We start from the raw sequence: 18,190 nt of genomic DNA, 5'->3' as shown, positions 1-18,190 counted from the left end.
TAGAGATACTGCCGAACCCGCCCTCGAGGCAAGGCAGAAGAAGGTGCAATTTGTACCCAGTCAATACTCAAGATCTGAGGAGGCATCGGACGACTACAAGCGAAGCGAAGACGGCTCCAACCTCGAGTAAAGAAGGCTCAAGAGATGAACAGCGTGAGGGGACTGCAGATATCGTTGTTTCAACCAGTTATGAGCAAGCTCGGATCTTTACACGTACACCTCACAGCAGCCAACAATATGTAGCCCTGCCTCCGCTTGGTGCGGGCGACCTACCAGCGATGGTTCGTGTTGGGTCCAATTGTCGTTTAGTACCGCCTTGATTAGGTTTTTGTCTTCCTCGGAGATTTTCCCTAATCTTCATGCAAATGCAAAGGCTGTTTTCGCACAAGTACCATTTTTTGTTATGTAATATGTGATTTTTCCGCACCGGCTTTATTGTTGCAATGACTTGTGAGAGCCAAGCTATAAACACTACGTCTACAAAGGAGTTCTGACCTTCACACCACTATTGCTTATACCACCATCACTTGAGTATCATTTGATTCATTTTACTAATACACCTTGCTCGTAGAACAAACCTCAATTGGGTAACATGGAATGCATTTGCGACAGGGGCTGATTCGCTTAAGAGCTAATATACTATGTAACTTCTTCCTGGAACAAGCCCTATTGGGTACCATGGAATGCGGCTGGGGCAGGGGTTGGTTCGGCTAACACGGCCGTTATGCTGGTTATACCATTGTAACTGCTTTGTCATGATGTTGGAAGGAAGCGGCTTACATCGGAAAAACCCCCAATTGGGTACCATGGAATGTGTCAGCGGCAGGGTCCAACGTGATGGGAATTCCCCAGAATTACCCCCATGCAATATAAAGCCGTATTAATGAGGATGCTATCACCAAATGGCTGCATTGCTTGATCCTTTGGTCTCTTGGCTTGATGATTACAATCAGCCAAGGCTTTTGGTCCGCGACTTCCAGAGACGAGGGTACTCGTACTGGTAAGAGTCAATATGCTTCATCCTACTCTTGGCATTCATAACGTTATTGTGGCCTGGTGATTGCGAAACAATAGTCTTCTTGGCAGCCAACAATAGCAGAATCTTTAGCATGAATCCTTAGTCTCGGTATCTACCAGGTACTCTTTGATCATGAGATTTGTTGAGATAGCAGGCATGTGTTGGCTGCTACGGTGGCGAAACTACCTAAGTAGGTTTCTGGATGATGCTACTGGTTGCATATGCTTGGGTAAGAAAGAGTGGCGGTCATCAATTTCAATACTTTTGTTCAGCATCACAGTAGAAGCGGTCTAGGTCAGATCATAGATATCATAGAGGCTTCGGAGGTATTCTTGATCAGGCGTAGCAGATGTAAGAAAAGCACACTATTCTGTCTATATCATATCATAAGAGGCGTCCAAGATGTGCTTGAGGCGTGGCGCATATAAGCGAGATACACCATTCGGACTATATCATATCATAGAGGCCGCTCCAACATCAAATAGGCAGGTAATGAACCGATTTATCAGCTTCTGCCTAGTCGGCGTTGATATACCGCAGAGAGAAAAAACAAAAACAAACCTTGTCAAGTGAGGGGAACGAAGAACGAGCTAAGATCCTAGTCTTTTCTCGTTGGGTTCGCCAAGATATCAGTTGGACGCCAAGTAGTTTAGTTGCCATATTAGCCTCAAATTCTAATTGCATCCTGTCCCCGAGACAGAAGATTCGGCTGAATAGAAGCTCCCGGTTTAGGGCTTCTGCCAAGGCTTAACCATCCGTTAGGCTTGGCTTCCTATGATGCGTTTCCGGAAGGAAGCCCGAGCTGCGCTTCACATACCTCTGTTCTTCGCAACCCTCTCTCTCTGAACCAGTTGGACCCCAAAGCATTGATTGATGTTTCTCAGGAAATTATGTTTGGCGGTATGCGACACCAGAAAGATACGGAGAACGAAGAGGAGAGCGGCCTCCTGGACACCTCTGAAATTGTATTGAAGCCGGCAAAGAAAAGTATCCAGCTTCAGTCCCTCCTTCTCATCATCTCCCTCTCATTCAATGCCTTATTCGCATTTCTCGGCCTTCTCAGCCTAAGTCGCACTCAAGAGTTGGTTACATTGCCATCATATGAAGCTGGATTTGCCTCAGACCTAGGTATGGATCAGCACGAAACCCATCTTTTCTTCCGGCTTGACTAATATATCCCCTTTAGAGCCAGCTAGAAAAGAAATCGAATTGCAAGTCAAGACCTTCTCCGGGGGTGTGGAATTGACTAGCGAGGGCCACTACTTCACAGATAAAGGCGGTGATGAATTCGTCGGTCAACCACGACCAGAAATTGATGAAGCGTGGAGCAGGCTTCTAGGGGGTTGGTTTTATATAAGCCACAGAGCATTGAAAGCACAACAGTCATTCTGATAGCTTACTAGGGTTGAATCTTGACTTTGATAAAACAGAAGTTGAACTCAGAGACTCGACATTTCAATGGCCGGAATCGGGGTTGTACTTCAGCGGAGTTGATGTGTATCACTCACTCCATTGTCTGGTATGTAGAGACTCGTCATTAGTTCTTTGGGAATATTGGACGTTAATCGCTGTTTTCTTACTAGAACCGCCTCCGCCAGGCCATGTATCCCGACTATTACAAGGGTCTTTTCGACAGTCCGACGGACCCATCGCGCGTTAGACATATAGGTTTGTGGTAAAATGAGGGTTTCCCTCGACAATATTGAAACTAATGGAAGCTAGGACATTGCATCAACCAAATACGGCAGTCACTACAATGCCATGCGGACTTGACACCAATGCAGTGGAAGCTGGTGGGATCTAGAATCATCTTGAAGACAGATACTCCTCACACTTGCAGGAATTTTGATAAAATTCACCAATGGGCGACGCGGCACAGTACCCAGCTTGACACCATCCAGAGCATTCTCAATGAAACTCTCGTTATTGTAGATTAGAGATATCAGGGCAGTCGTTACTGTGTCATCCGTTTTCGATCTGGCGAACAATGAAGCGCATAGATCTAGAACTGTATTTTGATGTTCTCAATCATAATGAATCCCACTAACTATCTTATCCACTTCAGCCTAGTATGTGATGCTCAAGCTCTAGTATATAATGCTTTATCAAAACGTGCGATGCTTCACTAGATAGTGTGAGGCAATTCCTGGCGTGCAACTGCAGACTGGTCAAATCTGAGAAGCGATTCAAGTCCGTTTTCTATTTACCGGTTCTTCCCACGGATCAGCTCTCTAAACAAGCCGTCCACTCTTTCTACCAGCTCCGACGGCCGCCCAGCCTCGACCAGCTTCCCTGCATCCATGACCAACACGACATCTTTGTCCATGATAGTATCCAAGCGGTGTGCAACTGTGATGACAGTATGCTCCTTGAACTCCTCTCGCACGAGTGTCTGCATCAGCTGATCTGTCTTGCCGTCGACGTTACTTGTAGCCTCGTCGAGCAACACAACACGCCCGCGATATGGCCGCATCAACAGCGCACGAGCCAGCGAGAACATCTGTTGCTGCCCGTGAGAGAGCGGCAGCGACCTCATTGTCCGGTCGAGGGTCTCAACGGTTGAGTCGTCGCCGCTCTCAGAAAATTCCTCCTCTGAGTCATTGCTATCATGGCGTTCAGTTGACAGCAGTTTCTTGTCGTTGTCCAGCTTACGCGCCTGCAGCGGATCCCATAGTCCGACACGCTCAAGCGCATGGACTATGTCGTCGTCTGAGATGTTTGCACCCGCAATATCAAGGTTCTCGCGAACTGTATCGGTTGCGATAAACATAGGGTCCTGCGGGACCACAATCAGGCGGGCACGGACGTCGTCGCGTGAAAAATCGCATATGTTGCTCCCATCGATGCATATAGTGCCCTGACCCTCCAATTCGATAAGACGTAGCAGGCTGAGCAACAGAGACGACTTGCCGCCACCGGTGCGGCCCACGACACCGACTTTGGTGCCCGGTGCGATGTCGATGCTGATATCGTTGAGGGCAAGCACTGCTGGCCTGTAAGACGCCGAGACTTTGGTAAGCTCGATGGCTCCGCGAGCAGGCCAGGACGGTGGGAGGGACTTCGTCGTACCCGGCTCGTCCTCCGGCTGGACATCCTGCTCGAAGGCGCGCAGTCGGGAGATAGAGCCGAGCGAGGTCTCTAGCTTGGTCCAGGCCTCCACCAGGCGGAGCAGGGAGTGGTTGGCGCGTAGAACAACGTTGAGGGCGATGCCGATTTGGCCGCCTGTCGTGCTCCCTTTGAGGGCAAAAGCAAGGCCGATGACGCTTACAGCTAGGCCCGGAACGATAAGGTCAAGCACGAGACCAAGCCAGCGCTGGATGCATAGTAGCAAGTAATCTGGACGTAGCGACAGGTCAAGTTTCATGGCGTTGTCTCTAATGAAAGACTCCTGCCACCCGAACGCTCTTATTGTCGCAACGCCTTCTAGCGTCTCAAGAAAGCTAGCGTTAACCAGAGCCCGCGCTTCGAGGTCAAGGAAGCGCATTTGCCGCGACGTTGCCAGGTAGACCTTCTGGATCAAGTAGACGGCGAAGATCGTGAAAGGTAAAGTGGCAGTTATGAACGGCTGAATAAGTCCTACTAGGATACACTGCGAGAGCACGCTAAAGATGCTTTGCAAGACTTGGAAGAGTGCGAAGGGCAGCTGGCGGTTAAGCAGCGCCATATCGGCGCCGAAGCGGGTAAGCGTCGTGCCCGTATCGGTTTCGGAAAAATATGATTGCTTTGCATGCATGACTGTGCGCAGGAGTCGGGCATGAAGTGTATTGCCCGAGTGCGGCGCGATGACGAAGAAGACGCTCGAAACGGCTGTAACAAGGGACAAGAAAGCGCCAAGCGCAAGGGCGAAATAGACGCTCGTAAAGAGCCACATGTTGTCGCCTCTGTTCTCTGCCATCCATCTAAGCCAGTACGGGATCACCCCTGAAAAGGTGGCATAGAGAGTGAGGGCACCCGAAAGGAGAAGAAGGCGTGAGAGCCCAATGGCGCCAAAGTAGTAGCCTGTCTCGTCAGTCTTGACCATAAACATCCTTCATCGATATGATAGGAGCTTACCGTATAGCGTGGTGTCTCCCGTCTTGAGGACGATGTCCTGCATGCTTGACTGTCGCTGTTTGGGGGGTGCCTGGCTCTCATCTCTACCTTTCTCACGATTACCGACTTGATTTTCATGTTTCGTGCCATCGACTTTTTCATCTCTTCCCAACGTGGTCTTGCCAGAGTAGCCAGCTTCTACTCGGAGATTCTCCCTACTTCCTTGTTTCGCAATTTGGCCTCTATCACCGAGAATGATGAAATGATCGGCCAAAGACAGGTGTTGCGCTGCCGAGATATTGTCAGTGTGTGCCACGCACGGCGTCTTGCAAATAACTTACTCGCGTGGGTGATGAGCACCACCGTAGTGCCAAGTTCTTTGAACAGGCCATTTGGGCCGATGAGGTTTTCGACAATGTGCCGCGCGGTTTTTGCGTCGAGCGCAGACAGAACGTCATCGAGAATGACGAGGCTGCGACGCGCGTATACAGATCGTGCGAGGGCCTGCGTTGCACCTAGGTTTAACAGAATGCAGAGAACATACAGGACATGGATAAGCTCACCACCCGTTGCTTTTGTCCGCCTGAAAGGGTAATACCCCGACTGCCGATGACAGTTTGGTCCCCATCCGGCAACTGACTGAAGTCCTCCTCGAGACCACATGCGTGTACAACCCTTTTGTACCATTCTTCAACTGGCACCGTATCATCGCCAATTGGCCCGCATATGGCCTCTCTTATGGTACCGTTGGTCAACCAGGCTGCTTGAGAACAATACGCTATCGAAAGGTAGGCTGTTTGTATCACCCCGGCATCTGGGGTAAGGTCGCCTAGAAGGGTCTTCGCAAGGCTCGACTTTCCAGTACCCACGGCTCCGGAAATAACCACCAGACTGCCTTTCTTAATGACTGTGCTAATGTTCCTCAGGACTGGTGCCGCCGTGGAGGCAGGACGAACGGTCACATTGTCAAGGCGGATGGCAACTTGATCGAGCGAAACACTGGCTGCGCTGCCTTCGTTGCTCTCAGAATCGTGGTCGGGGCATTGCGTGTCGAGGAATTCTCGCCTGTCTTCACGATCTGGGCTGAGAAGGTACGACTGGATGCGGTCGAAAGCAGCTATGACGGATGCCGCCTCTCCCAAGATGCTGAGGAGGGTGTTGGCGGGGGTAGTAACTATGTCTATGATGGCGAGGGAGGTGAAAACCATTTCCACGTCGATGGACTTGACTCCGCGCAGCTGTGATTGTATGGCGTAGATGATCAAAGTGATGGCAGGGCTAAAAAGGCTCAAGGCCACGGCTGCAGAGGTCAATGTCAGGAGATGGCCCAAGATGCAACCGAAGTATCCACTTACCGCTCACGAAAAAGGCTACCAGGAGGTGGTGAAATGCGACAAGTTGCTTCATTTCGTGGACCCTGGTGGCTTGGATCTTGCCCTCCATCTTCTTGCCGAGACCCATAATCTTGATATTCTTCATAGCGTCAAGGATGGCTTTGGTCGTTGAGATGCGCATCTGCGTCGCCTGGCTGAATGCTATTTGCCTATCCACTAAATTCTCAGTGATGAAGTTGACTGCCTTGGAGGTGCCTGTCGGACGTCAGCGCGACCATAAAGATACCGGGGCGAGTGGGGTACAGGGACGTACAGAGCACGACTAGAAGGGGGGATATGCACACCCAACCTAGTTCTCGAGCCAGCATGTACATTCCAATACAAAGCTCTAATACCTCTGACCATAATTGGTGAAAAAGCTCGCCGGCGTTGGCCGCATCTTCTGTATCGCTGCTCATAAGCGTCACGGCGGCCGAGTCGTCCAAGACGCCAGTTTCGATTGTCAGGCAGCGGTTATAGATAACTCCAACGAGGCCCATGCGAATCTGACAGTTTAGTTGTGCGATTCGGCGCTCGTACATACCATTGCAGATCTAAAACGTTGGTTTCAACAATCTCCTCTCATTAGATTATTCGTCTTGTATCAAACGTACCGCCATGCCCGTATAAATCACGAATGCCAATAAGATCAGGCGAAGTGCTTCATTCCTATTGTCGAAGGACGTCAAGCTACTGCTGACAGAAGTAATGACTCGGCTAATCAGAAGAGGTTGGCAGCAACGGAGCACAATGTAGATGAAGCGTGGCACAAATATGTCGATATTTGACCACCAAGAACACTTCAGCTGCGCCAGAACTAAGGAGAAGCGACCTTTCTGCTTTTCTGGGGTTGTTAGAAAGCCTTACGAGTCATGGTAGAGCCGGAGTTCTGCATACTTATCGTGTCCCACTCTCGCTGCATAGCATCCCTTGTTCTTCCTACATCGAGAGACTTCCCAAAGGCCGGCATGTCATCCAGGGACAAGACACGGGAATAGCCGTTCCTGAGGATCTTATTGACCCACCAATAAAAGGCCACGCCAAAGAAGCCGGATGTCTCCTCTGGTGATAGTTCATCGTACGGCTCGCGTAGGATAGACGTCTTGGTCCGTCCCTCTAGGATGAGAAGGGCAAACCTGGTAGCGAAGATGGCCAATGTGAGATCCTCTGAACTGCAGAGGTTTCTAGCGACAAATAGGAGACCGGCATTTATTGCATCGCTGAGAGTTGCGACCAATAAATAGCTGGTCAAAAGAGTTGATGGTTGAACGCTGCGGCCATGCTCCAGGAACGAGAGCACGCATAGCACCGCGCTGGCTACCGAGGACAGTCTTGCCGCTAGCAAATGTGACTGGGAACGTTCTACGTCGCTGAGAAGTAGGTAGGACAGTTGTAGAGCGCAAAGAATAGAGACGACCAGCTAGGCGGGCGCGTGTTAACACGGGGGCGATGATTGTGCCATGGGAGACACTTACGGCTTTGGGATAGCCTTGGCGGTTGGGGAGCACGACAAGCGGCGCCCCACGCAGTTGGGCGATCCTGAACGAGGCACCGATAAGCAACCAAGCTGCCGGTCCAAATTGCAAAAGACCTTGAAGAATTGCCTCTACCTGCTGGTCATCCGACAGATGCCCTCGAAGGGGGGCTGAGTCGTGGTCGGGAAGACACAGCTGCTCTTGCCACCCAGCACTCAAATCGGTTATCGAGGGCCACATGACGTGTCGAGATTGGAGGAGATGGGACTTTGTTTATTGTCTAAGTGGACAAGAAACTGCCAAGAACGTGACGGCGATGGAATGAAAAGAAATTCATTTAATAACGCGGGAAGCTGTCCTGATATCTGCTGGGTCGTGCGTGCTGTGCCGCATTGTATCATTCAAAAGCAGAATAACCCCAAAATCAGCCGCTTTTTATTATTGACTTAGTCTACCTAATAGGGTAGGTAGTACAGCTCGTACAGCCCATGTAGACAGCGGGCCGTCAAAATATACATATTTATTTAAGTACATATGCCCAGCTTCCCCCCACACATCGTGTAAAACGATTGCCCCGCAACCAACAACCGAGAGATCAACCGCCAAGTCCACCAAGTCGCCGTTATGTAGAGCCATCTATCATCACATACCTACCTAGGTAGCCATAAAAATATTGTTGCACTAACGTACCTTAGTTAGTACATATCTCAGATCACCTGCTTGGGTGCATAGTTCGTCATTTAACGCCTCTCTTTTAAAGACTAGAGATCAACTTAGACATCTTTCAATGCTTCCTCGATCATCTCATCTTCAGTTCCCCGTTCACTTATTGGCCCAGGTGAAAAGAATCGACACCTACCTCCCAAAAAAAAAAAAAATTGAAAACCATCGACCGAAGAAAGGAGTGTCTTGGCATAGTCTCGTCCTCGGTCGGATAGGTCCGCACCAGATTTAAGCAATGTGAAATTGTAGCAACTAATCTAAATGATGCTGACTAAATTAGTGTAATGAGTCGGCACTTCTTATCTTCGCCTTCCACCCTGTATACTTTCAACTAGCTTGTTCGTATTCGATAGCATGTCAGCAAAATCAGCAAAAAGCCATATATATGGTCTATACCCGGCAGTATATATGGAGAACGAGTGGGCCAGAAGCACAGTATTTCATTCAACCTTTCTTAAACATGCATGCACCAACGTAAGAGTCGCACGACGAGGTATTCCCGCATCAAACGATTGCTCTTATTTCACGACGTGAATATTTCCGAGCAGCAGCTCGTTCAACTTCCATTCCGTAGCAGACAAAACGTACGTCATGGCTTGCATCCTGGACAAGTGGACAAGCTAGAGAGGAAGTATCGGGCTTCTGATACGATCGTACTGTGGAAATTGAAGACCGTATTAAGATGATTCTTCTAAGGTAAAAAGTAATTGTGCATACAACGGGAAGCAAAATCCTTCCCGTAAAACCCGTAAAAGCAACAGTCTCTATGAGGCTGTACACGGATAGCCACAGGCCCCAGCCACTTGTTGCGCATCAGCTTCATATAGTTCTGGCGCTGGAAAGGCACTCAAAGCTTGCTTTCATCCAGTATATTAGCCAAGCGCCTGCGTTGAAACCGCCCGCCACCCAGATCAGCCACTTTTACCATCAGTAAATGTGCCAGAATCCAGGACACCTGGCCTGCGAATCACCTCATGGAATCGCCAGTTGGATGACATGTCAATCCAGACCACGATTCTTTGCTTCACCTACATGTCCTCTCCAACTCAGGACCAAGCCGCCCTCCTATGCACATAAGGGAACGTTCCATGAAGCATAAACAAAAAGACTAGCCACCTTGATAGGAAGACTTTGTGTCGGCTCGGTCGTTTACACTCAGATAGGCGTAGTTTTCAACAAGGTTATTCAATACCTGAGTGTCCTCTTTGACGACACTAACCGTCCACGCGCTTCGCACAGCCTGCATCGGAGCCCTACTCTTCTCCACGGGGTCCTCGTCGTCAAGATTCAGCACGCCTTTGAGTATCGAGGCTTCTTGTACACGCATGCGCCCACGGATGACCCGGAACAGCGCCTCAGACAAGTAATGATTATGACGCTGACTGGACAACCCCTTTACGACCAGAATGAGAGTCGACCGCAATGCTTCTAGCTGGGAAGCAGAGGTAAACTGGTCGATGGCATCGGCGCACTTGAACGCCACAAGGATTAGCGGTATACAGATGAAGAGATCCATAGCATCAAACCCATGTCGGAGGTAATAAAGCCGAACGAGGGTCCGGAGGTGCTTGTTTGAATCGTCAATAATTTGTTGCGGCCCTGGCACTCGATCTGTTTCCTCATCCAGCAAGGGTTCAAACATATTGAGGACGAGGTTGTGATAGTACATGCTGTCAATTTTCATCATCAGTGCATAAGCCTTTTTCAATGCGGTGTATATTTAATCTCGTGCATAGTATCTAGGCTAGATGAAGGGGATGCTTACTGAAGTTGTAACTGTGCAGGTAGCACGATAGTCTTTGCGCAAAGTGGTGCAGGCAAGCCGTCGTACCAACTTATTAAACGCGAACGGAACTGATATGCTTGATCAAGAGTTATCATTGAGTCTCTGGAATAGGCTTCTACACAGAATTCATTCATGATGATTCGGAATTGGCTTTTCGCATGAAAAACAAGTCCAAAATGTGACGGGGAAAGACTCTGGCTTGATGGATATTTGGCCCATATCTCGCCGAACCACTTTGGATCTTCCAGAGGATCCGGTAATGGTTCGACGGGTGGAGTTTTGAGAAGTGGCGCATGCATGAAGGAAAAGCCGACCAGACTGTAGAAATTAGCACCTTGGGAGGGATGGCAAGGGAGAGAGTTCAAAAGGCCTACGTTTCCCAATCATACAATGCCCATGCAGTGTACAGTCTACCGTCCCGTATTCTTTTGCTTTGCCCGGATATGGCACTGTCATACAAGCGCAACTTGTGTGCTAGTTCAATGGCTTGGATCCTATACGGCTGTCCAATCTCGTCTAGACCGCAGAGGTTATAGAAGACATTGAAAAGCATTCCGGCCTGAATAGTGGTGAGCCGTACTTGGTGTGACTCAATCTCCCAGATGCGTTTTGCTTCAGCAATAAAACGATACACGAGTGTATGTGGGTTCCAATACTCGGCGCGGTCCGAGAATCGCGGATAGCAAACCTGAACATGATCAGTCTGGATGGCCACTTGATACTTTAAAGGCATAATCTTACGCATGAATAAGCAAGAGTCACATTGACAAGGAGCGATGAGCAGAAATCTTGCCGCATAACAAGCATATCCTCGAGAAAGTAATCCTTCTGGAAGGCCGCGGTAAATTGATATTCACAACGAAGCCACACCCCAAGAAGGTCCCGCATAAGCAAATCATCGTCGCAAACAGACGTCCACAGTGATGGCTTCACGTCTGTGAGGCGAGGGTCCACGACTTGGGCTGCGTGGAAGGGCCTCTGATAGGCAACCAAGCTGTAGCTGTCAGACTCACTGCCATCGGGCCCCAATCTCTGGTCTGGAGCATATGACAATGGCCCTTCGTAGACGAATGAGTTCAAGTAGGAATTATCGGGCAAATCATTCTCTGGAAAATTCTGTCGATACGGAAATTGATAACGGAATCGAGTTTCAGGTTCAAGAGCGAGCTGGAGCAAGAGATCACCATCATGAATATGCGAAAGAATGGCCGAGATGTCGGTTCCCGACCTGATTCTCTGCAGCACGTGATGAGCCTCTTTGTCTGGCAGTGTCCTCAAGAGGTCGAGGATTTTCTCGTTCGAAGTCGCATGATCTCGCAGTTGGCTGTAGGATCGTCTAAGAGCTTGTGAGGGTGTCTCCCCCGGCTGTGAGGCATAGTCGCACGGAACGCGCCGCTGAGTGCAAGAATAGCATACTGGTCGACCACCGTCGCACTGCAACTACCGTTAGAATCTGCAAAATGCAACAATAAATTGTCCATTCCTAGGAATGAAGCCACATGTATGTACCTTGATTTTTCGTTTCCGACACGCGCCACAGGCTGCCGGCACTTGTTGTCGTCTCAGGGAACGGCTTTGTTTCGCCAGGTGAGCGACCCTGGACGGCGGGGATGATTGTTGAGCAGCTGCTAGTGCTAGTGGTGCTGGTTGTGCAGGCGTCGGAGCTGGCCGGGGCAACAGAGGACGCCTTTGTTGCCTCGATTGCCCCGGTGGCTCCAACTGGCCAGCTGCTAGACTATGTTGCGACATAGAACTGTTTATTGTTATCGATAGCCCGTCATTCTGCACTTCATATGTGTGTCAAGTGCCGGGGTTCGGTACACAGATCCGGGTCCTGCCTATACGGTTGGTTGTCGAAAAGCTAAAATCAACGCTTGTCTGGTAGATTAAGGGTGTTGAATGCGGGCAAGTAGCAGGGGAAAAGTCGTAGTAGACCAAGGCCAGCTATCATGCATACACCACCAGTAGCGGGGTCGACTCCTATACCTCATCAAGGATTATAAACGTTATATCGTTACTTGCCCCACGCAGTGACCTAGCACCTTGTTACCTAGTCACAGTTAAGTGGAGAACAATCCAACATCATTAGTGTACCACACTCGTTCAATGGCAACAATTCTTCAACCTCCTATCGAGATTTCATCTGCAAATTAAAGCCATTTTTCTGTTTACTTTCACAGGCAACGTTAAAATTTCCACAACCTGTACCTAACCCTTGTAGATGATATGGAAAGATATCTAGCAGATCAGAGGGCTAATAGGTGGAGCCTTGTACTGATCTAACGCTTATTATCTTGCATGAAGTATGGAAGATTTCATGCCGGAGATATTTCGGACCGAGTATTCCATTTTCCAAGAAACTCCGACTTCCACTATCATTGAAGAGGTGCAGGCTTTTTCGGATGGTACCGGCTAAGCCCCGGGAGCCCCGTGCATCGTATGTGCCGACGCCGTGGTGTTAATCATAGTGCTGTGGCACCACCCGGCTGACTGGCTTTCTGGAAGGGAACGCCCGCAATCAAGGAACTCGAACCAATCAAAGATGGGCAAATGGAGAGGGGAGGCTCCGGACTCGACCCCGGAGGAATTGGCCAATCAGATTACTCTCGAGCCAATGGAGCTGTTGGGGTGACACAATGTGAAGCAGTAGAAAGAGTTATAGAATCAGTTCTTTGCTGTGAGTAGGTAGGTGATAACGCACGCTACTCAGGGGATCAGGTCCTTACTAGGTATCTAGCCGTCCCTCTACCCCAGCCGGTTTTCTCTATTTCTTTCAATTTGTTCGCATTGGTTGCGTTGTCTCGCAAGAGTGTATGGTTAGAATATCTTTCATTCCCAGAAGCAAGCAATAATATAACAATGACTCTTCAATACTACCTTGAATCCAATAACTCATAAAAGCTTTCTTGTGTCTGGGTCTATGAGCCAACCAGTCATAAGTTATAGTATTTATTCTTAATAATTACATAACGAAAAGCCGTGATTGTGGTAAAATTGTTGACCATTTTTGACCAAAAGGTCTTGCCCATATTTTCCGTAGTGTTTCAAGCCCCATTGCGAGATTCCTAAACCCACTTCTTGCATACTGTCGCAAAAAGAACTTCTCAAAGTAAGCCTTGTGATCCGCAACTAGGCAGTCCGAAGCTGCCATAAAGCAAGCCCATATAAGCACCTGTTCACCCTGCGCCCCTTGACGGAACGTGTCGAGCGTGTCCTTAAATGTTGCTATACCACTACCGGGGAGGCCAAACACATTTTGCCCTTCAATTCTTTGGGGAAGCCTTGGCAACACAACGACTCTCCTATGTGTTCAAGTCGTGTGTTGCTTCTGTGAATGATCAAGGAGATTCAATTACTGTTCAGCTTGGGGACGATCGCCAATTTCGGGGACGCAAGGTCGTATCGACCATACCTTTAAATGTGATGCACAAGGTCAAATTTGATCCCCCACTCGCCATGTTAAAGAACGAAGCTATACGTCTTGGTCACGTATATGACGGAGCCAAGGTTCACTTCCAGATCGATAAATCGGAAACTCGGCCTCTCTCTGCCCTGGCGCAATCAGATTCTCGAATTGTCAGCACGTTGGGCGACGGTCGTACGCAAGCCACCGGGTTTCGTCACATGGTTGCTTTTGGCAGAAATGATGCATCTTTGGACTCAAATGATGACGCCAAGTCTTTCCAATTTCATGCTACAAAGACTTTTCCGAATCTCCCAGTGAGGAAAGTCGTAAGTTGGTCTCTCAAAGTCAATCAGGACGAATACAAACACTAACGCAAATCAAGTTATGGCATAACTGGAGTCGCGATCCATTCGCAATGGGCGGCTGGTGTATATTTCGTCCAGGATTCGCTTTTAACTACCTCGACTCCCTAAGAAGACGTCAAGGTAATGTGTTCTTTGCCAGTGCAGATTGGGCATTAGGTTGGCGTGGTTTCATTGATGGCGCGATTGAGGAAGGCACCAGAGTGGCGTATGAAATCAAGAACGGATTGGCCACAAGATTACAGTCCAGGACGAAACTATGATTTGGGTTATGAGAGTAATCACAACGATGATTTGATTAATCTAATAGGTCAATTTTCCAGCCCGCCCGTCAAGTCAGATAGATAAGCCATAGCTCCATCACGAATTACATCTCTCCAGCTTGCAGTCATACCACACAGCTGGCACCATGGTAGCGTATCTCATTTGCCAAGTCCCTGAATTGCGTGACACTCCGGATATGACGCATATTAAAAGCGTGCCCATTGGCCAGTGGTTTCCTCAACAACGTGTCTCAATGCTAAGTAAGCCTCTTGTCATATCATCAGGGTTAATTGCTGTCCTTGTTTGCTAGCACAGCCTTTTCCAGCTTGCTTCGACAACTTTATCATCTCTTCTCGCGTCTTTGGTGACGTCTTGTACCTCATCGAATATTTCGCCGTCGTTTCTGGTGTGCTTCCCTTCTCGTCTTCGGCCAAGGGGTCAGCGCCATGAGCCAATAGTGTCTTTGCCATGCAGATGCAACCATTCTCGGCAGTCCAGTAAAGCGGCGTGACGCCTCCTCTTGCTGCGCCAGGAAATTCTGCCATCAACTTGGGCACACGAAAGCCCCAAGGCAGATGCCGCTGCCACGGTACACCCCTGTGCATCTCCTCCCAGCCGTAAAAGAAGGCGAATGCTCGAGCATTGAAGTCAGTTCCTCCAGCTATTAACTCCTTAGCCAGTACAACAGCATCCGCGGCAAAGTCATCCGGATAGTCGTAGCCTGCAAGGCTGTGCAGTGATGTCCACCCCTGTGAAGACATGGCGCCGGGTTCTGCCCCAGCCGACAACAAGAGTCGTGCTGCTTGCAATGTATCCGCTCCGGACTTCGTGGAATTTCGATCTGGAAATCAGGATCCGTTCCGATGGGACTCGGGCCGTCCGGGTAAGCGCGCATAGAAATGGTGTCCAGCCGTTGCGACTGACTGTATGCGCATCAGGGCCACCTTTTTCACGGATCAGCGTGAGCATTTCACTGTCATTGTGAATCGTTTCTTTCGTGGACGTGGATGCATCTGCCTGGAGTCTGAGAAGGTGATGCAGAAGTAAGATATTGTCACCGGCAGCGGCGTAGTGGAGAAGTGATTCCCCATGATGATTCAGTTGGACAAGGGTCTTGTAATGTGTCTCTTGTCTATAGCCGAGCCACTTCCTTACAATGTCGCAAGGAAGGAAGAATGAAGCCAAATGCAATGGTGACTCGCCATTCTCATCGCCGATAGAGACGGAGCCGCCGTGGTCCAACGGTGTCAACAGGTGTTCACTTGGGAAGGCTGTCCACCTTCCCGTACGTTCTTTGGGCTGAGGAGAGGCGAGTTTGTGCATCACAGTCTGCCCATTTCCGTTCTGATTGTTGGGGTCTGCACCTAGAAGATAGAGAATAGAAATGATCTTTAGCTCGTCAGTATCTAGATTAAGAAGAAAATGTGTGCATTGATAGACTCACCGCTATCCAACAAGCCCCGAAGCCCGCCACCAAGAGCAACATTGCCAGCTGCGATGTGTAAAAGCGGCTGGCCGGAGATATGAATTCGGTTATTTGGATTCAATCAAGTATCAATCAATTGACACACGAGTACATGTTGATTGTCCTGATCATCCTTCTCATACTCTGGTGTTCCCATTCGGGCTGGCATTGGCTTTAGACTGCACGCCTTCACGGGCATAACGTAGCGGAACGCTTCGTCATAATCGACATGCTGCAGCAATACGTCCAAACATAGTCTTAGCTAAGCTTCCTGCTACAAGATATGACCAAGACATTGAAACCAAGAAGAGGCAGAAAGATATATCCTATAAGATATATTCTCATATCTGTAACTTCGGAAGTGATCGACCAAAATGTTGACGCAATAACCAGAAATCCTAAGGACGCAGTGAAAGTTACCCATAACGACAATTTGAACACTCTAGACATATAAATGTGCTCAATGATAGGGTCAATTTGCCCCCCTTTGGCTTTTTCTTGTGGCGACAGCAACTGTATGTTGTCACTCCCCAGGGCAGCCGCAAGCGTGGTGGCCATGGTAGTTGACCGACGAATTGTGTTCTCGTTGCCAGCGCCGTATAGCACAACATTTTCGTCGTCGTAATTGTTTTCTTTTTCTAAACTTCCAGTTAGCTTTCATTGTATCGTATTGCCTCGGGGATAAAATAGATGTCTACCTAGGAAAACCTGCAGCATTCCAATTGCTGGCTGTAATAGTAGTAGTAAAGCCAGTATCTGACCAAACCCCATCTCCAGCTCTCCCGTTTGTGTGCTTTGATCGGCCCACGTGATGCGTGGTTTGAGTAATCGAACAGTTCCCCACACTAGTATAAACATGAGGCTGAAGATAGTTGCCATGAATGATTCAAGAAGCTCCGCCCCGAGAACGTAGAGGACATATATCCTGATGACTGATTTGTAAAAAGTCCACATCAGAATGCGTGAAATGATATTTCTGGCAGGATACCGCAGTATCCGTCGGGCGAGGCCCTCCATGGCAGCTTCGGCCCGTCCACGACCCCAAAATCGAATCCATTCTTGACTCTGGTTGAATAACTGACTCAACTTCCACGCATATGTCAGGATCAGCGGGACGAAGGTGATTATGGTGTCCACGTCTTCGAAGATATTAATCATGGTGGTTGGTCCTGATATAATTGCTGGTTGGGCCTGTGAATCAAAGAAGCATCTCGCCGGAACCGATACAGACACGGGCTTGCCTGAATACCAACTAATGTACGTTGCCGACCTCCATGCGTCAGTCACCGTGGGGACTAATCCCACTATGAGAAGCAATAGAGTACAAAGCATCAAGCACAGCCGAAAATTGCGCAATAGTGGGTTCGCATTCAGTTTCTCTCGGAGGAGTGAGAGTGTCATAAGGTGTACGGTGGAGCTAATCCAGGCCAGATAAATCACTATGGTCCAGTGATAGACTGAAAGATCGTAAAAGAAAACCTGCACGTAGCCAGCTGTAAGAATAGCCAGACCTGTGATCAACTGCTGATCGCTGATAATCAACGTTGTCTCCTCGATGATCTTTTTCCAACGACTTTGCGCATTTCTAGAGTTGGCAGAGAATAGGCGCGAGTCTACACGCCGAAAGAGTGTTCTTGGCAAGAGTCCATACCAATAACACCATAGCAAGAGGCCCAGGAAGGTGTAGGCAGAGACCAGGGAAGAAGTGATTACCTAGGTGGCTACTGTGAGTACAGACTCTCGGAGGCCCCAGATACATCCAAGATTCTTACCCCGAGTCCTGCAACATCTGCATTCGGCTTGAGACTAGAACAATCGAAAAACCAGTCGCAGCTCGGAGGAGACGTTTCTGTAACGTGTACAGCAACGCTGACTAGTGTGTATACCTCATTCGAAAAGTATGTAGATGACACAGTGGAAGTGGCCGTTGTAGCACCTAGAGTGCAATTGTATTGAGTTTGAGTGGTAAAGACAGTCGTGGCCATTTTTCGTCTATGGTGAGTGCACTGAGTGGTCTCGAGTTGCAACAAATTTGATCTTCAAGTCAATAATGCAAATGACTTTTAGCCGAGTCAAGGACGAACAGTGAACTGAGGGGCAGCGCTGAATAAATATTTGACGAGGCTGCATTGTAGCAGGGGGTGAGATTCATGTTACACAGTACATAGTATACCTAGGTACATACTAGGCAGGCAGCTTTCGTGGCTGACGTTGGGGGCTGACACGTACTAGGACCCACACTCAGTACAACGACAGCCCCCAAAGCCACACCGGCTTTTCCGCCCT

The 18,190-nt window shown here is 49.0% G+C and overlaps 3 protein-coding genes across 3 annotated transcripts; 1 reads left to right on the top strand and 2 right to left on the bottom strand.

Annotated features, from left to right (window-relative positions):
* Positions 1 to 1,908: 1,908 nt before the first annotated feature.
* Positions 1,909 to 2,410, top strand: PFICI_05738 (uncharacterized protein; the record flags this gene model as incomplete). Its single annotated transcript, XM_007834319.1, has 2 exons — positions 1,909 to 2,146; positions 2,205 to 2,410. 2 exons carry the CDS (start codon positions 1,909 to 1,911, stop codon positions 2,408 to 2,410), a joined length of 444 nt encoding a protein of 147 aa, XP_007832510.1.
* An 811-nt stretch (positions 2,411 to 3,221) lies between these two features.
* On the bottom strand, positions 3,222 to 8,138 carry PFICI_05737 (uncharacterized protein; the record flags this gene model as incomplete). The annotated part of the gene is made up of 9 exons (XM_007834318.1): positions 3,222 to 5,017; positions 5,072 to 5,338; positions 5,392 to 5,554; positions 5,614 to 6,350; positions 6,406 to 6,639; positions 6,698 to 6,977; positions 7,038 to 7,267; positions 7,321 to 7,843; positions 7,899 to 8,138. 9 exons carry the CDS (start codon positions 8,136 to 8,138, stop codon positions 3,222 to 3,224), a joined length of 4,470 nt encoding a protein of 1,489 aa, XP_007832509.1.
* A 1,591-nt stretch (positions 8,139 to 9,729) lies between these two features.
* Positions 9,730 to 12,156, bottom strand: PFICI_05736 (uncharacterized protein; the record flags this gene model as incomplete). The annotated part of the gene is made up of 5 exons (XM_007834317.1): positions 9,730 to 10,291; positions 10,387 to 10,725; positions 10,782 to 11,095; positions 11,149 to 11,841; positions 11,917 to 12,156. The coding sequence occupies 5 exons, from the start codon at positions 12,154 to 12,156 to the stop codon at positions 9,730 to 9,732; spliced, it is 2,148 nt and encodes a 715-aa protein (XP_007832508.1).
* Positions 12,157 to 18,190: the final 6,034 nt, after the last annotated feature.

The sequence above is a fragment of the Pestalotiopsis fici genome (genome assembly GCF_000516985.1).
Source record: "Pestalotiopsis fici W106-1 unplaced genomic scaffold PFICI_Scf_3, whole genome shotgun sequence".
NCBI lineage: Eukaryota > Fungi > Ascomycota > Sordariomycetes > Amphisphaeriales > Sporocadaceae > Pestalotiopsis > Pestalotiopsis fici.
This window is presented reverse-complemented; position numbering and strand designations above follow the sequence as displayed.